The sequence below is a fragment of the Dermacentor variabilis genome, unplaced genomic scaffold (genome assembly GCF_050947875.1).
Source record: "Dermacentor variabilis isolate Ectoservices unplaced genomic scaffold, ASM5094787v1 scaffold_22, whole genome shotgun sequence".
NCBI classification, from domain to species: domain Eukaryota; kingdom Metazoa; phylum Arthropoda; class Arachnida; order Ixodida; family Ixodidae; genus Dermacentor; species Dermacentor variabilis.
In genome coordinates this window covers 1,050,673-1,069,479 of record NW_027460390.1, presented here as the reverse complement: position 1 = coordinate 1,069,479, position 18,807 = coordinate 1,050,673, and the positions used below count along the sequence as shown (strand labels likewise).

The 18,807-nt window shown below is 41.7% G+C and overlaps 1 protein-coding gene across 1 annotated transcript in view; it reads right to left on the bottom strand.

Annotated features, from left to right (window-relative positions):
• The window catches only part of LOC142568594 (uncharacterized), a 203,911-nt gene that overhangs the window by 28,178 nt on the left and 156,926 nt on the right, over positions 1-18,807 (bottom strand). The window contains exons 21-24 of the mRNA XM_075678472.1: positions 14,235-14,306; positions 6,404-6,506; positions 2,448-2,632; positions 1,889-2,036 (exon numbers count right to left, since the gene is read on the bottom strand). Of these exons, the coding sequence (XP_075534587.1) occupies positions 1,889-2,036; positions 2,448-2,632; positions 6,404-6,506; positions 14,235-14,306 (508 nt within the window). The remainder of the gene's footprint in view (positions 1-1,888; positions 2,037-2,447; positions 2,633-6,403; positions 6,507-14,234; positions 14,307-18,807) is intronic.

Below are 18,807 nucleotides of genomic sequence, written 5' to 3'. Positions count from 1 at the left end.
TGATTGTACACCTTTCTTTTTAATGATAATGGTAAGCTTCCATCCAGTCAGGATCTGACAATGTCTGCCGAATGTGCTCCCACCCATTTTTATTCTTCTGTAAATGCTTCTGTAAAGAGTATCTTTAAATACTACTTAATGTCTTTGTAGAAACACCCTGTATATCTAGGATTGTTTCCCAATAGACAGTGTCCATGGCATGCCCCATGCGGAGTTTGCTACTTTCAATGTTCGAAAGTTGCCCCCAACCCCACTTTTCAAGGAATTCAAGGCATACATTTATTTTCAAGGAGTTTTAAGCGCCCTTGAATCTTTTCCCAATTTAACGGGTTCTCAACGATTTCAAGGTGTACAAACCCCACATCTATTTGCCCCTTCATACTGTAAACAAATCTGCTTTAATTTTTATGCTGACTATCACTAAGCATTTTTCTTCAAATTCACTATTTCAAAAGCCAATATGTGTCTCCACAAACCCTGGCAGATCTCTACGGCAGTCCTAAAACAAAGTGATGAGAAAAATACTACACAATAATAGTATACCTCATTCTACACATCACTGCTTTTTTCACTGTGAAAGGGAAGAATTCTTCACTGTACTGACTGAATGGTGGTGTCGGTACTCATGCCTGAGGTTCTATTAAATGAAAGACTTTCAGTTTGCTCTATTGTCTTAGAGATTTCTTATTTCTGTGTACAGTGTGCAATCTCAACTTTCTTTCTGGCAAGAATTAGAGATAATTCTCTTCATTTATAATGTAGGTGGTTTGGTAAAAGACATACCACGCATTTATCAAATATAATGTGCTTGCATAATGAATGCACAAACATAACTAATACCTTTGAGACAAATATTGCATGACGGCTATTATACGTCAGTAAATCTTTTCGTATGAGGTTTTACAAGTAAATACCTTGACCAAGACAGGCACGTAAACTGCTCTGAAATGCACGATGGTGCATGTACAAATAGCAATGGCATTATTCAATTCGACCACTACCAACCATGCTTGCCACCATCATCGCCCTTTAAGCGATGCTTTGCTTTCCACGCATGAGTTCACCCAATTAAGAGTTTATTCCTTCCCGTTCATTCTTCCTCTGTTTAGTGTTCCTACCTGTGCACTATCGCTACCCTTTTACAACATATATGCCTGTTGCTATATCCTTATTTATCTACATGTGAGCACTTATGCATGTTTATAGTTCCACTGACAGATATATGAATGCATATGTAAACATGTCATTGAGGAATGTAGCCATAATTTACCAAAATGTGGGAACTCCTGTCTGCCTTCACTTCTTCACACAAGCTTGGCTACCTTTACTGGGGAAGGCTATTTTTACAGCTAATAGCTCATCATGCCCCATTTCACACCAAAGCTGTCCAGTCATGCCCCACATGCTAAACTAGATCTCCACATGAGCAAATGAGCATCATAAGCCATCATGATGACGATGCTCATTTGCAAATAGCTGTTGATAAGGCACATTGCACCACATCTCACCAACAATTAATGGAGCTTGGATATAAACGATCATACCAACCAATTCAGGCACCTCAATGTACCTGGCCAGTTACCCTCTCTTTCCTCCTTTTCTCCCTTTTGACATTCACTGGCCAGTTTTCTGACTGCATTCTAAAATCCCTGAAGTCTGCAAATGAGCTATACATACATTGCTGAAGCCTGCAAACAATACTGCAGCATGCTTCTGCATTAAAATACACATATGCATGCACATAGAGATCAGTTGTTCCATGCTCTTCATGGCACGCTAACAGGATCCATGTCAGGAGTGCCTGATATCAACCTCCACATTAAAATTGAGTAAATATTTCACAAGTGCTTTGCACCAGGCAAAGAACAATTTTAACTTTTTTACGTACCCTTCTGGAAAAGTAGCTTCAGCTCTTCAACCACAATGAGCCCTTCTAAGCAAGCATCCCTGCACAGCACCACAAGTTCAAGCAGTTGCCAGAGACATCTATCTGCAGTGGGACCAAGGAAGACACACTTTGTCATTCGGATGACACCCTTAGAACACAGGAATACACAGTTTGTCCCAACAATTGCATGCACATCTTTTTTAAGCATGAAATGCTTTTAGCTCCTGTTGTCGGCGACCTTCAAGTGACCTTGAGCCAAAAGCCAGAGCCATTATCCGGGCACTCAAACAAAAACATCTGGGCAACCAGTAAAAACTTAGGAAAATACAGTTTCTGGCCCCAACATTTTGTACAGGATCGCATTACATATGCTAGTTACTGCCCAAACAAGTTACAAAAATAGTGCTTCTGAGTCCTTCCTAATGTTTGTTCCCAATATAACTCAAGCTGTAACTTCTAGTACATTGAAGTTTTATTTGTCACTTCAAATAGCGATGTTCAAAAGGCACATACAAGGCACCATACACTTCATTATCATCTTTTGGCACTAGAGGGTTGCCTGTGCTCTTTTGAATGCCAACAGTCCATGAGATCCACGGTGCGGATTTTGCGTAGCCTCGAGAGATGGCGCCATGCTATGTGGCACCTCCTTCAGGCACTTTTCTTTTTCTAGCTGGGCAGTGCATTCTGTCTCCCTGGCATCTTTCGCTGCCTGTCGCACCACCTTCAGCTGGTTTTCTTCTTCTAGATGGGCAGCATCCATATGGACCAGTGCACAGTATGGTGTGGTGCGGTGCAGTGTGGCGTGGAGTGTGCCGCTGCGAACATGCACTACACCCATTTTAAGATTGTGGCTAGTATCACCTCCAACCAGCCTGCTTTGCCAGTTGCCATTTCATGCTTACATCCATTCTTGATTACGGGAGAGCCAGCAATTTTTTTTAATAGTGCAGGGATTTATGCCGACACAATCAACATTGTGAAAGTATTCTTTTACAGAACCAAATATTTCAATTACCTCAAACCAATTGCCCTCTTTTTAGTGATCAAAGTTTTAGAAAGTTGTCCTGCACGCTGAGAAACACTCAGAATTTTTCCTGACAACCTTAGTTCTTAAGTACGCTGCACAGCTAGTATGTCTTCAGCAGAGGTTGTGCTTGTAAAACCACAAACACAGCTTCACACTTCGTGATCGTGTCCCAACTGTGGTGAGATCGCCCCAACCAGCCCTACTAGTCTCCTTTTAGGGTATGCATACCTTGCACTGCATTGTGCACCTGTACTGACTGGGGGCATGCGAATATTTGGAACTTTTGAATAACAATGAATCAAATAATGTCCTATTGGATTCACTCTTCGAATAGTCACTATTTGATTATATTAATATTTTCAAATAATTTTTAAAGATTTCAGTATGTCAAATGTGTGCAATCAAACATAAAATTGGTACAAAAGTGTAATAAATTTTACCTCTACACGCACAGTATAAGCATAAATCATGACAGGTTAGTATGTAGAGGAGCAGACTATGTTGCTTAGGGAGACAAACTTTACCAGCTATAAAGCCATTATTTGCACTCTCCGACGAGTTATGCGTTATGCATAGGCAAACAAACTGAATATTTGTTTTTAATGCTCCATTTGTGCTTTGAATAAACAATGCTTCATAATATGCGATCAAATGTTAAAAACTTGCTAATGTTACGAATAATACTAGATGCTTAAATTTTTTTATATTATTTGTGAAAATAACTTTTCATTATTTGAAAAGTTTTCCAAAATTGACTTGATTCAACTCTAGCATTTTTAAATTTGTATTCCATTCGGTCTCAAAGATTACTATCCGTACACCCCTAGCACTGACCCCTTCCCGCAATCTAGGGCTTGAAGCAGCCAAAGCAATGGTGTTCCACTTGCCAATAGGCAGCGCTAAATGCAGGGATCACACACTTTAATGGGAGGGGTGTGATCTTGATGAAACAAAATGTATCTCAATGTCTATCGTACAAGGTGTGACCACAGCAACTGTGCATGGAGTCTTCAAAAGCAGCAGGGCCATCAAACCCATGGAGAGCTTTATCTCTCTTCTTTGTCTACTCTCCTCACACCTCTCTTTCATAGTTTTTTTTTTTAACATGCACCTCTGCTTCACATAATGCTCTATTTTCATCTTTTGCAGTGGGATAGCTCAGGTGCCCATTGTAAGGCGGTTACAGTGCCCACAGCCCCACCCATTCTCTCCTCCCTCTAGTATCATGCCTATTTTCTTGGTTTCGTTGGTGTGAATAAACAACCAATCAATCAGTCTATCTATACAGACATATGCAGAGAGTGCGCCAACAAATGTGCCACTGGTGGCAGCCTTGCTAAGTGCGCTCTGGAAAGAGGTAGCCATCCACCATAAATTTCTGCATCGCTGCTCGTGTGTCTCTGTCTGATTCATGTTTTTGAAGTTAAATAATCAACAACTATCACATGTATGTGGTAGCCAAAGCTTCAAGGCATGTCAAAAAACAATTCTTGTGTAGTGTTCTCAAACACCTACAAAAACTCGCTGGTGATGTGTTTCTACTCCTTATCCGCAACGCCTCATGTACGAGGGTGATCACAGGAATGGATAGCCACCATTCCTGCCATAGGAAACTTCTTGTTCACACACTTTCTTTTTGACATATTAGTGTTTGTTGCTCTTGACTATGCTTACACAGGTAAGCGACAAAGTTGATCACAACGTGCCCATGTTTTGGTTCGGTTTGTCTGCCTTGCAGCATACAGGTTAACGACTTTTCGCTTAGGTTCAAAATTCCACTTACCACTTCTACCGTTTGCTGCTGCTTTGCCATGTTGCGTGTTAAAGCTCCTGAGGCTTGCAAGCACTGATTTTGTTGGTTTTATGCGGCCTGTTAAATTGTGGCACCAGCTGTCACACAGCTCATGTTTTTGAACTTATTTTATGCGTGGCTTCGTGCATGTTGCACTGTTGCTAGTTGTTTCATGCAGAACTATTGTTGATATTTTTTTTAAGTATGAGGTTTTTTTGCGTCACCTCATTTGCAGTGTGGTTAAATCACGCCATGTTTTATCAGAATGATTACAGGCCAGTGCTTTTTTTACCTACTTCATTCTTTACGCACGAGGACATCTTCAACATTGCAGTTACATAGAAAAGTGGTTTAGAAAAGAAATAGCCCAGGATGTGGATTGCTGTTTGCTGCTGCATATGGTACTGCTGTTAAATTTTCACTTAAAAGTTTGCATCTTTTTTGTGAAGTTAATAATACTTGCTGCTATCTGAGCAGACTTACCATGCAGAGTGCTTTGATTGTTTCAGAGATGAGTACTTTTTTTGTGTGCATTTTGTAACAATTTTTAATTTTTTTTGTTAATATCTTTCGTGCCGTAGGAGCACAATGTTTACGCTGGAAAGGACTAAACCTGGCCTTGCTGTCCGTGCCCATCTACCTTGGCTCGTGCTGCTTTACCTTTAAATATTTTGTGTGGCTCCTCCCTTTATAAACATTTGGAGCAAAAAAGAACATATAGTTAGGAGGGCTTTTGCTTTGTAGTACGTTTCCAAGCAGGTCACTAAGAGAATTTCAAATTGAGAAAACACTAGTGGGAAGGGCAGTTCTTTGACATACACAGCAGAATTACATTGGCGGTGCAGTGCTAACTACGTAGCGCTTGCATTGACTCGTGCTTTTGGGGACTTCGGTGATGGCGGTTCACATTTCCTTAAACAATTTCGCAATTGCTCTTTGTGAAGAGATTTTCATGGCAGTTATTCAGCAATGTCCCGTGTATTCAGCAGTAGCAAGATCACTACGATGCATGTCGGCATCGCACCGTGCAGAGTTGTTTAGATATAATGTCTGCACCAATGATGTGTGCCTATTATTAAGGTACAGAAACAGTAATGCAGCAAGGGTAGAATAAAAAAATAAATAACGACAATCGAGACATAGCCAACAAAACGAAACGGCTCCTTAACACGAGCTCCACTTTGTAATTTGGCTTTATTGTGTTTGTGTGCAGGATGCACCCGGCACGTGTGCAGACTGGGTTGTCCCAAATTCCGGTAACATCGTGTACATGTCTCCTCTCATGGAGGCCTGTGCCTTTCCTGCAGCTTTCACCGCAGAACCAGTGGTCTGGCACTCGAACAAAAGAGAAATCGCAGCCGCAAAATTCAACCATCCTTGCTGCAAAGGGTTGTCATCTGCTACTGCTCCCGCGCATGCTTTCGAAAGCACCCGCTAGGTGGTCATGAGTGGTGCCTCTATGGCCGGAGCACTGCACATATAAAGCAATCACCACACCTACAGAGAAATGTACTCTGCTCGTCCACCAGCTCTGAAAGATCAGGAAATCTAAAGCAACCAGTGCTCAAAGTTTTAAGTATTTTGATGTTTACAAATTTGGAAAGAAAGCCAACCAAAGGCTTTAAATTTGTGAAGGTACCTTCATACATTTGAGAACTAGTACATAGCAGCAGAGACAGCAAACATGACTTGCCTGTTGCTGCTGTTCGCTGGTGCCAGATGTCAGTGAACTTCTCCACAGATAAGCATAGAAGTTCAGTGCGCAGGCGGTGTCCAACAGCCTCAGTGGCAGGACTCTGGGGGGAAGGTGCAAGAGCTTTCACTGTAGTTAGGCAACATAAGCGACAGTGCTAAAATGAAAAGCCACTTCACGCAGTTTACTATGACTGGCTTAGAAAGATGGGTGGCAGCTGCAATATTTGATAGGGTGCCATGTTGTGCTTATGAGAGATGCCATAAAACAAAGCCCTGCATTAGTCCTAATGAATTAGTGTTCTCAACAGACATCTCAGGACTTTAGCTTACTTCTATACAGCCCCCATCAAATGCAGCCATACTAGCCAGCAAATGGACCAGCAACCGTGTGCTAGAAATGTAGAATGCCACAGCTGCCAAGCCATTGCACTAGGTGGTTTGAGCCTGCATTTTCAGTGCTTGGCTGCTATACTAGCTGTCCCCTAAATGTCCTTAAGTATTTAAAAGTAACAGAGGGCTTTACAACAATGGCACTCTGTGCATGGTGACAACCATAAATGCTAGTCTTAATTTTTTTTTTTTCATATGCAGAAACAATGGTTTCGTTAGGTTGTGCAGGATGTAGAGAAATGACCAATAACAGTATTGAAAGCAACCTAGGTCTTGTGTGGCTCTTTTCCAAGATTGAAAAAAAAAGTTCACAAATATTTTAAGAACCCTGCGACACCATGTCTGCACGCCAGAGACTGCAGCACTAGCAAAGTCAACCTTGTCAAATATTGACCTAGCTTGCCATAGCAGGAATGAGCGGCCACACTCTTTCCCAATTCCGTCGGCAGCTTTCAGTGGGCACGTTCGGTCCTTATAAAATGTAAATGCGAATTTAACACATGCTCCGATTTTCACCTATCGCAGATTTTTCACCTACCGACGTGTGTAACACCCACTACTTTGCCCTTACTCGATCTCATTCTTACATCTGCTCCTGACATGACGTCACTCGTTACTCATGTGCCTGGATTAAGTGACCACGACGTGCTTCATTTTACATTGTCTATTCCATCTACACGTGCGCAAAAATGGCTCAAACAAATAAGGGACTACAACGGTGGCAATTATGATGCTATTAACATTGAACTTTCCTCCTTCCTTGATAACTTCATTTCAACCTACAATGAGCAGTTCGTCGACGAACTTTGGAATTCTTTTAGAACAAAAGTAATTGATCTAACTAACAAATTTGTTCCTTTAAGAGCTGTTTACGACAACACTAACGCTCCCTGGTACAACAGATATCTCAAGCGGTTATCGAATGAAAAAAAAGCAGGCTGTTTCGTCGCCAAACCCGGAAAGGTGGGTTGTTTACAAAGCTGCTTCTACGCCATGTTCAGAGGCACTGAAAATGGCGAAATTTACATTTTCCCATTCAGCGCTTCCGTTCTTACTCAAAACTAACCCTAAACGCTTTTGGAATACAATGAAAAACAGCAGCAACAACAACGTACCTCTCAATAACAATGGTGAACCAAATGCGAAGCATCTTTGCACCTCAATCTTTATTGACACCTTTACAAACTTGTTCTGGGACCCAATATTCACTCTTCCTTTGTATCCGAGGCAACATCTTACACCAATGGATCCCATCATGCTTCACCCAGCCAGCATTCGTGCTATTATTAACAGAATAAAACGATCATCTTCATGTGACCGGGATGGCATCAACGCTAAATTCTTGCAAAACACTCATGAGTACAGCCCTATCATTCTGAATTACATTTTCACCAAATCGCTCAGCGATGGATGCTTACCCAAGGATTTGAAAGTAGCCAAGGTCGTGCCTTTCTAGAAGTCTGGTGACGCACACAACCCAAGTAATTATCGTGTGATATCGCTAACATCTGTTCCGTGCAAAATATTAGCACACGTCATCTTTACTGACTTAGTTAACTTCTTGGAGTCGAATAACTTCTTTCATCCATCCCAGCATGGCTTTCGTAAACATTTTTCGTGTGAAACACAGCTACTTACACTTACTAATAACCTTCACGCATTCCTTGACGCCGGCCTCATCACTGATTGCATAGACTTGGATTTTGCGAAAGCTTTTGATAGTGTAAACCATGAGCTCCTTATGCTAAAACTAACCAGCCTAAACGTTGACCCTTCAGTACAACACTGGATGCGCGACTTTCTTTCTAACTGCGCACAATTCATCACGGTGAATGGAACCGATTCTCTAGAGACACCTGTTTCCACCAGAGTGCCACAGGGCTGTTTTAGGCCCATTACTATTTTTTATTTACATTAATGATTTACCTACTAGCATCGCTTCTTCTGTGTCTTTTTGCTGATGATTGCGTTATCTACTGCACCATTTCTAATTATACCGACACAATAATCCGTCAAACTGACCTAAACAATACTTCTACTTGGTGCAAAATGTGGAAAATGAAACTCAACATTTTTAAATGTACTAAATCAATGAGAGTATCGCGAAATAACATGCCTTGCCCCAACTACCTTCTTCACAGCACGGCGCTTGAATCCATAACTACATATAAATACCTCGGTGAACATATTACTAATGACCTTTCATGGAAGTACCACATCGACCATGTAACATCAAAGGCCAACTGCATGCTTGGTTACCTGAAAAGAAACTTCTCTCTCACACCTTCATCACTCAAGCAACAGTTATATATCACTTATGTCCGATCTAATCTCGAATATGCCTCATTTATCTGGGACCCTGGCCTTGCAACTCTTACCAATAACTAAGAGGCAATGCAGAATCGTTCAGCACGTTTTATCCTAAGTAACTACCATCGAACTTCCAGCGTAACTAACATTAAATCGATACTTAATCTGCCCCTGCTTGCAAATAGACAGAAACTATCTCGACTTCTCGTTTCATAAGATCTATCATCATAACCATGTTCTTAGGAGCCGACTGATTAAACCACCTAATTTTGTTTCATCTCGACTTGATCACCACCACAAAGTCCATGTCCCTCACCAAAACGCTGTAACATACTCGCACTCTTTCCTGCCCAAAACCAGCCTTGACTGGAACCATCTTCCCGCCTCATTAGTTAGCATTACCAACTATGACCATTTTCATGTAACTCTTGCCAGGGCAATTTAACGCATTCCATCATTTTTTTTTCTGTAAACGTTCTCTATGTCCATTGAAAACTTCATCTTTTACTGTCTTAATTGGCTGTAATAGTATTTTCTTGCCATAATTATTGTACAAGCCTTGCATGACAGTGTTTCAATTGTCGTTGTTATTAGAAACTACATTCATTCCCATTTTCGAAATTTTCAATTGTGTATGTGCAAATAACTATTTATGTTGAAAGATTGACCCCTCCCCTCTATAATGCTTGTATGCCTTGAGGGTACAATAGATAAATAAATAAATAAATAAATAAATAAATAAATAAATAAATAAATAAATAAATACCTTGCTTCAGATGTGCAAAGTTGCACTGCATACTAAATGATGCGGTTTATATATGTGGTTGCTGCTATCACTGGCACATGGATGCGCCGTCGTGTGGCATATTCTTAATTTTGCAACCTTCTTTTCATGTAAAAAAAAAAAGAAGACCAACATGACCTAGATTGCTTACAACACAGTTATTAGTCCTTTTCTCACATCATTCACAATTTTTGCAATGATACCTTATCGATTATATGCACAGAGAACTTTCTGCAGCAATGAAGAGAAAGCTATTGAGGAAAAGGTGCGCCCAAGTGAGTGCTTCCGAAAAAAAGTCCCACACTTTAATCCATGTTAGTTTAGGTTGGGGAAGAGGAAACACAAACACCTTATTTACAACAGCAAATAAGACAAAATACACCACTGAGTGTTAAAGTTGAATTATTTTGCAGCTTTTCTGCGTCTGGGGCAAACACAAAACCATCACACGTGGAACCTGCGTCAATACAGTGTCTGTTCCAAGAAACCAAATGCGCTGCCAAGTGCTGTTGGACTACTTGGTGCGGTAATACATGTGCAGTAGCTCTGCCCCCATAGCTTTCCCTTCATTGCCACAGAATGTTGCCTGTGAGTATAGGAAAGGTAATTAAAAGTCAGCTCGTTAAACTTAGTTGAATATTTACTTCTTCATAACAAAAACATTTTGACTAGCATGATGACACCACCATCATTATAGGATAAGTGCAGTTCGCATAGAGCCTTCAGTTGTTTTTTATTTTTGACAACTAAATAGTTGAACAACCAGTATGTATGGTACACAAGACCACCTGAAGAGACACCAAAAAGCAACACTTGGCTCTGGAGATAGCTCATGGTTTCCTAGGGCATTCTTGAATTCCCACCACTTTCACCTCAGTCTCATGACATTAGAAAGTGAATGCAGCAACAGCCACTAGCTGAACGAGCTGCAATTCTTGTGTGGCCCTACAAACTTTGTGCCAGCCCACAAAGGACAGCCTTGAGCAAAAAGCATAGAAGCAGAAAAACAAACCCTAAAAAAATATGAAAACAATAGGGTGGGCCACAGCACGTCTTACTACAGCCACCTAAAGAACAACAAGAAAGGGGGTTAACCGAGGGGCCCAATTTTTATTAATCATATCATGAGAAGCCAACAAACAAAGGCACCAAGGACAACGTAGGGGAAGTTACTTGTGCTAAATGAATTACAGAAATAAATTAATGGCAATGAAAGTGGATTAAAAAAACAACTTGCTGCAGGTGGGGAACGATCCCACGTCTTCGCATTGAGCATCGCACACGTAATGTGAAGACTTGGGCTCGTTCCCCACCTGCAGCAAGTTGTCTTTTTCATCCACTTTCATTGCCATTAATTTATTTTTTTAATTCAGTTAGTACAAGTAATTTCCCCTAAGTCACCTAAAGAATGAGAGAAAGGGTGAGACCTCGAATTATATGTACCCGTATTCACATAAAACCGCAGGGCTGTGAAAGCACAAGGGGTGCATAAGCAGTCAACAGATTATTGCAAAAACAATCCAAACCCTCATCACTGCCATATTCCAAAGTGACGCGTTGTTTTACTTTTGCTGGTGCTCATATTCTACAAGTTCTTATTTGGTTTCAATGCAAGACGCAATCACATGAATGGACCAACGTTTTCGTTCTTATGTTTCTTTGGAGCAGGCTAGGTGCAATTTACTATTAAAATGCCATTCTGGAGCAGGATGGCACAGAGGACTGCTCTTGGCACAATTGTCACAGCTGTTTCACTTCTGCTCAATGTTCTTTGGTCTATCAAAAGCAAACAGAGCAAGATTATAAAAGGCAATGGAGATCACTGACATGCTTGTGATCAAGAAATGCACTGCACGTGTTGAAGGGTTGGACAAACCGATTCACGAAGAGCTTCTTCATCGTCTACAGTTACAGGTCTGTTCACCAGGACCAGTAAAAGCAAGGGTATGAACGGCATTGCTCTTTGTGAACAATGTGTACACTACTTTGACAAAAAACAAGGCAGGAGTGTCCTTCTTAAAGCAAAGCTTTTTGCCTCTTCCCGTCACTTTGTGAAAGCAGTGTTGCTAGAAAAAATTTTTTAAATAACTGTTCTAAGATACTTCGTATTGTACAAGAAGGCATGGGCCTTACACAAAAAGTATGCAGCACGTAGTGAATGCTGCCAATTGGCAAAAAACTGCTCAATCCTGCATTTGGAAGCACATTGAAAGCCATGAATCGAACTGATCGTTTTTCACATTACTGCAAGGAAGGATTTATTAAATAATGGCTGCTTGTGAGCTACTGCATTCAGCTTGACAGCTATAAACTACTGTGCAACTTTCACAGCTGGGACCATATTCACTTTTCATTTCGAGTGCACAAGTTCAATCAATGCACAATAATACTATTTAAATGCACAAGCATTTCTGTGCCTACTCAAGGAGTAAGCCTGTCCGTCCATCACGTAAGACGATCACTTTCAAGTTAGGGCCCGCAGCAACGAGTGAATTCACCTCTGTGCTGCCTTTTCACTGACATGAATTAAGCGGCGAGAACACAGGCCTGCGTGGCCACTCCATACGCAGCCGTTGCTGGAGTACGGTTGATCACGGTTTGAAGCAGATGGATAAGGCGCTAAAGAGCAATAACGGCTTATAATGATCGGAACGTCACCAGTGCACCTGGTGCCGCCACCTGCAGTACTTTTACTTGCATCATCAATTCACCTTGTGCCTCCATCTGCAGCAGTTCGTGTCGCCGCAGCCCTGTTATTTATGCTGGTCGAATGAAGTTTCAATACATTAATAACGACACCGCGTGGTTACCCGCTGCGGTAGCTTAGCAGCTATGGTGTTGAGCTGCTAAGTACAAGGTTGCAGGATCAGATCCCGGCCACGGCGGCCACTTTTCGATGGCAGCGAAATGACAAAACGCCAGTGTCCCATGTACTGGGGGCATGTTAAAGATCCCCTGGTGGCCAAAATTAATCCGGAGTCCCCCACTACGGTGTGCCTTATAATCAAATTGTGGTTTTGGCATGTAAAACCCCAGAATTCAATTCAATTCACCGGGCTGCGTGGAGATGAGCAAGCGACACAATGCTTACGCATACTTAGAAAACTCCCACAGGTGTTTCTGGGTGAATTATTTTATTGACCTTCCTTGCTCGTGTAGATGCCTGTCGCCACATACTATTACTAACCATGTAAAATGCAGCACAGCAATGGTTCTCAAGTGGAGGTATCTGGACTTTCTCTAAACTATGTTGGTATTTTTAGGGCCACAGTACCCTTGTCCATTCAAGTACTCTGAGCATTATAATGGGATGACAAAGCTGAATGTAGCTTTATATATTGGCTAAACCCTAATACAGATAAATTTAAAGCAATTCTCCTATAAAATGCAAAGGGCAATGTCCCAAAGCCACACCCTGGTGAACATAATGAGTGGCTCAGGTTAAGTGTGGTCACCTGGGGCTCTTAATTGTGTAGCCAAAGCTTGAAGCCCAAGCATTTTTGTGTTCCGCCCCCATCAAAATGTAGCCGCTGTATCCGGTGATCAAGCCTATTACCTCGTGCTCAACAGGTGAACATCATAGCCCTTGAGCAACATGTCCACAACCATTCTGCATTTAATAATATATAGAAAAAAAGCTTTGAATAATTCATTACCGCAATCTATATCTACATTCAGTGTTCCAAAACTCCTACATAACCAGCAACATGAAGTGGCCCGCAATGGCAGAGGCAATAGTTTAGAACAGTCACCGCAACAGAGCCTAGACACTAAAAAATTTATTTACTTATCTTTTATTGCATACTAAACACATTGTATCCCTTTCTTTTCCATGACCTTGTTACTGCCTATAGGTAGTCCTCATGTGACGTCACAGGCCCAGCTTCTCGCCATTCAAGTACCCAAACATGGCAGGCACATGATGTCAGTGCACCATATTATCATGCATATATTGTTTTGCTTTTTGAGGTTGAGCTTTATAACCCAAATTATCACTGTTACCGATTTGTTCTTCAGTGCAAGACAGGCCTGTCATGCTTTTGTGCTGCCACGCTTATTACTGTTTGCACAGCTTCTCAACATGCTATCATACCCCAAGATGGCTGCCCCGATGATGTCAATACAAGCCATCTATGAGCAGCTCACAAAGGGCACCTGGCAATTGTACATACGTAACATAGCCACAAAGCAAACTTCTGAGCAGTTATTACCTGCCATTGATGAGACATGATGCATTACTAATTTTGTTGATGGTCACTATATTCGAAAAAGAACGTTTAGGTGAAATCGCTTCAAAGCAAGCCTGCCATGTGGTAATAATTTAGGTGAAAAGGAAGACACTCACCTTTTGGAGCAATGCCTTGACAAAACGAACTGCTTTCTCTGCCATACCTTCATCTGAGGAAGTAAGCAGCCTCTGCCAATAGAGCCACTATCAGTGGTCAGCACTTAACCGAACAGACAGTAAATCTAGACTATCAGATTACCCTACTAGAAACCTCACAAGGCTTGAACATAGAGCACATCCGATACAAAATCATACCAACATGCAAAAAATGAAAAACAAGAACAAGCACCTTCCATGACCAATGCAACCAACAACAATACTTAATCATAACATTTGTTTTACACTACCCCAGTCAGACTGAAAAATTTATTGTCACTTTTAGTAAGTGTAATTGACTTCACTGAGTGCTTGGTACTACACGGTAAAACAATGTAACATGGAATTATTTGCACAGATAATTTGGAGCAACAAAAAGCCCTTGAAATTATTATTTCTGTATATTTAAAACCAATCTTCATTTCTGATTTCTTATAAAAATCACATCATGCTCACTGCAACAGCTTGCAAAGCCAAACAAACGCACAGCTCAGGAATTCTTTAGTTCAATGTAATGCATGCATGGGAAAAGGCAACTGCATGATAAATGTGACACCAAATGCTGCCAAAGTGGCGCTTTGGAAGTGAAAGATAGCTTTTCTGGCCAACTGAAATACAGTAGGAACATACTTGTGTCAAAATATCACATTCTTAGTATATGGGTCATCCCACGCCAACTGTACCAACCCTTGCTCTTGACCATCTACAAGTCTTCTAATAAAATTTTAGGCACATGCATACAACACAAAAAGCAATTCCGTCAAATATTTTTACCCCCCCCCCCAAAAAAAAGAACTTTCACTGGCTCAAGCACCTCATGAATTTCGTCGTAAGGCTCAAAAGGACATAGTACCATAAAAGCCATTGCAATAAACTACATATCAATTAACACAAAATTAGCACTTATTTTTCTCAGGAGACTGAAGATAGGCCTTACACCTAAAATTGAATTCGCTGATTATTAGCCATTCTTCCCCTTTTTTTATAGGCCATTGAAGATGAAACATTCGGTCCATTGAGATTCTTTTTTTTAATAAAATGACTCTGTACAAAAATAATAACAGTGCCGTATGCAAAAAATGTTTTTAGGCAGCTATATTGCCCAGAAGTTCGCACAGGTGACAATAAATATGCAATAAACTCATTTTCAGGCTATGTTTAGTCACTAATTGCACACTGAGGCGGTCCTAGTAAAAAGACGCTAAATAGCACTTTCAATGGCGCATTGTATTGTTTCTGAAGTGATGCAGTTTTTATCAAATTACTTCTTGTTTTAAGCAACAAAAATTTTCTTTACATTGTCCTCTCACTGGCTCTCGAAATTTTCATTTATTTTGTCTTTGCCACAATGTCTCTTGGTGTCAAATATAAAATTTTTAAGCGCAAATGTTCACGCGCCAATAGAGGGCGTATATAGAGAGCCTAGTGTTCTAATAGATTTCTTCCCCATTGGATGAAAAGAGTTGTGTTCTTTGCCACTATATATGAGCAGAGCCAGTCAAGCGGAAGTGGCAACCCCATGTCGCTGTCTGTTGTCGACCTGCTGGGCATATTCACACAACACTGGGAAACCCATCTGTTGACACCTTTGTGTTTCTTGTACAACTACCTGCTCACTTTTTTTTTTAAAGTTAGGGTTATGAAAAGTGGAATAACTGACAGAAATATACATCACATTAAGATAACTATTTTTATAAGCCAACTCAATCTTCTTTGAATTTTCCTGCTGAATGACGTTAGACTTTGCCAGGATGAATTTTGGAACGAAGTGCCTAATAGAAAGAAGGACAAGCATATAACATGCACACTGACACGAGAAAATATATTCCTCCGCCGTGCACACAGTACTTGATCAGTGCACATGTGTCATTTGGTGCTCTCTGTTTCTTTAAATTTCTTAGCAAAATGTGCTAACACTCTTTATAAGTGTGCGGATCCCACATGCTTTGGGAATCAGTTAAGAAGTTTTCACTGATGTTTGTGAAGAACCCTGTTCCTGTTTAGTGACCATTTGCAAGTAGAGACCACACGACCCAGTTGGACATTTCCACGAAGAACCATGTTGCTCAACATAAAACATAAACATTTTCCTTTCAATCCCTCATCCTCTCTCCCCTGTGCAGGGTAGCAAAGTGGACATACACCTGGTTATCCTCCAAGTGTTTTCTTGCTTCTTTCCCTCTCTCTCTCTGTTGCGCTCCATCATGCACATGCCACGCATGATGACAATGGACCGACCACAACGGGATGACGATGACCGTATGATGGCAACACAACGACAATGATGGTATGATGATAATGACATCACGGCACTGTCGTCATTATGGAAAAATGACCACGACAGAATGGCCACAGCGGCATGATGACCATGGGATAATGATGCTAAAGTGATGACGATAGTATGACAATGGTGGGACAGTGACAGTGTGATGATCTCGTGATGACAACACTGGAGTGGTGACAATGGTATGATGACAATGGTGTGACGACGACTGCATGATGACCATGAGATGATGACGTTCAAGTGACAACAATGGTGTCACAAACATGAGACGACGTCGCTGAAGTGACGACGATAGTATGATGGCGGCGGCATAATAATGATGGTGTTACTAAGGAAATGAACAAGCTGGAATTACGACGATGGCATGATGACAATGGAACAACCACTGTGCCATGATGGCAACTTTGCCATACCTATGCGATGATGCAAATGGCATGTTGATGGACTGATCATGAGTGAATGACAATGGCAGTATTAAGACGACGGCTCAAAGAAGGCAGCGTGATGATAATGATATGACAATACAGTGAAAGCAATGGAGTAAAATACAGCTCACGTATGACAGTGACATGACAACGAGGGAATGACCACTACGGCATGAAGGTGATGAAATGATGATGACGGCATGACAATGACGGCATATGTTGGTGTTAAGAGTTCACATCCGTGCTGACGTGCATAACCTGCCACTGAGCGTGGCCTTAATTCGCCCTATATCCGGTGCTTGTTTGCACCACGTCCGGTACAGGTCAATCGAGATACTTTAATTTGCCCATCAGGTGTTTGTTTGCACTATGTCCTGTACTGGCCAATCGTGCAAGACCAGCAGCCAGCTACTTAAAATTTTGTTGTGGTTGAGGCCGTGGGAGAGTTTCACATTTGCCCGTCATTGCAATGCTGTGAAGTGATACCTTGACAGCAAAACACACGGCAATTTATGGTTTGTTGCACAAATTCAGCTTGAGGTCTTCCGTTGACATGCGATCTTAAACCGTTCCATTCAGTAAGTGCACGTACGAAATTGGTAGGCACGCTCGCCACTGTTGCAGTCATCAGTCTTGCGTGCACTCGTGATCTCAGCTGGTAAGCTTACTGTAATAGCTTTACCGTCCAGCACTGCGCCTGCCTTGGCTGTTAGACCTAACCAGCACTGTTTTTCCGGGTGTCGGCCACTAAAGTTACTGTTTAGCGCGCCGCCGAAAATTTAACAGTATAATCTGGATGCAGCTAATATGTCAATTTCAGCTTAAAGGGCCCCTCACAGGCCACATAGTCAATTTTGGTTATACACTGGAAGTTGGTATGTGCTCTCTAAGGAGTGTTCCACCACAACAATTTCTCAAATTAGTTCATTAATACCACAGATAGAAATATTTGAAGCGGTGCAAACCCATGATTTCAGGAGGCGAGGGTCACCGCCGACATACACACTCTCTCCACTTGCTCCATCTAGCCCCCACAAGTGAAATTCCTTCCCTGCGTTTTCCCATGGCAGAGGCGGAGTACCGCGTGACAAATATGTCACGGGCACCGCTGCCTTCTTTTCTTTTTTTGCTCTATCTCTCACATTTATGATGAGTGGCTCACTTCCAGTGACGGTCTCATGCGCAAGCTGTCGCGTTTGTCTCGTTTTGCGCAGTGGACGATTTTGCGCAAACTGCATTAGGACACCTGATCAGTGCCACAATCACGAGCAATGAGACAGGCGTGAGCGGATAAAAGCGCATTATTTCAGCGCTGGAAAACAGTAGAAAATGACATTGATTTGTTCTATGCATGTGCGACTACATAACGTGGGAACAAGCAGATGAAACGAAAGTATGCTCTTGTGCTACGGGATGAAGTAAAACAATAACACACATACATTTGGTTTGTATGTTTCATTACTAAAGCGAAGCTTTCTTTGCCTCTTCCTTCGACTTTCCCACTGCTGCTGCTGCTGTTGCTGCTGCTGTCTGGCACAGCACATCGGGGTGGTTCAGAGCGTGTGCATGCATGACAGAAGCAAGCAGAGAGGAAAGGCGACGCGAGAAGGAAACTCGTTTGGACCTTTCCATCGCGTTGCATGCGCACAATACCCTCGGGAGCTCCCTCGGGAGCTCCCTCGGCATCGCCACATTAGCCTCTTGATAGCTGTAATTATCCGTGACCACCCGGCAAAAGTCCTGCAGAAACTGCAGAGCTTACCTTTCTGGTAACGTGCAAGACTAGAGGGAAGCTAGATATAATGGCAGACAAAAGGGGGGTGAA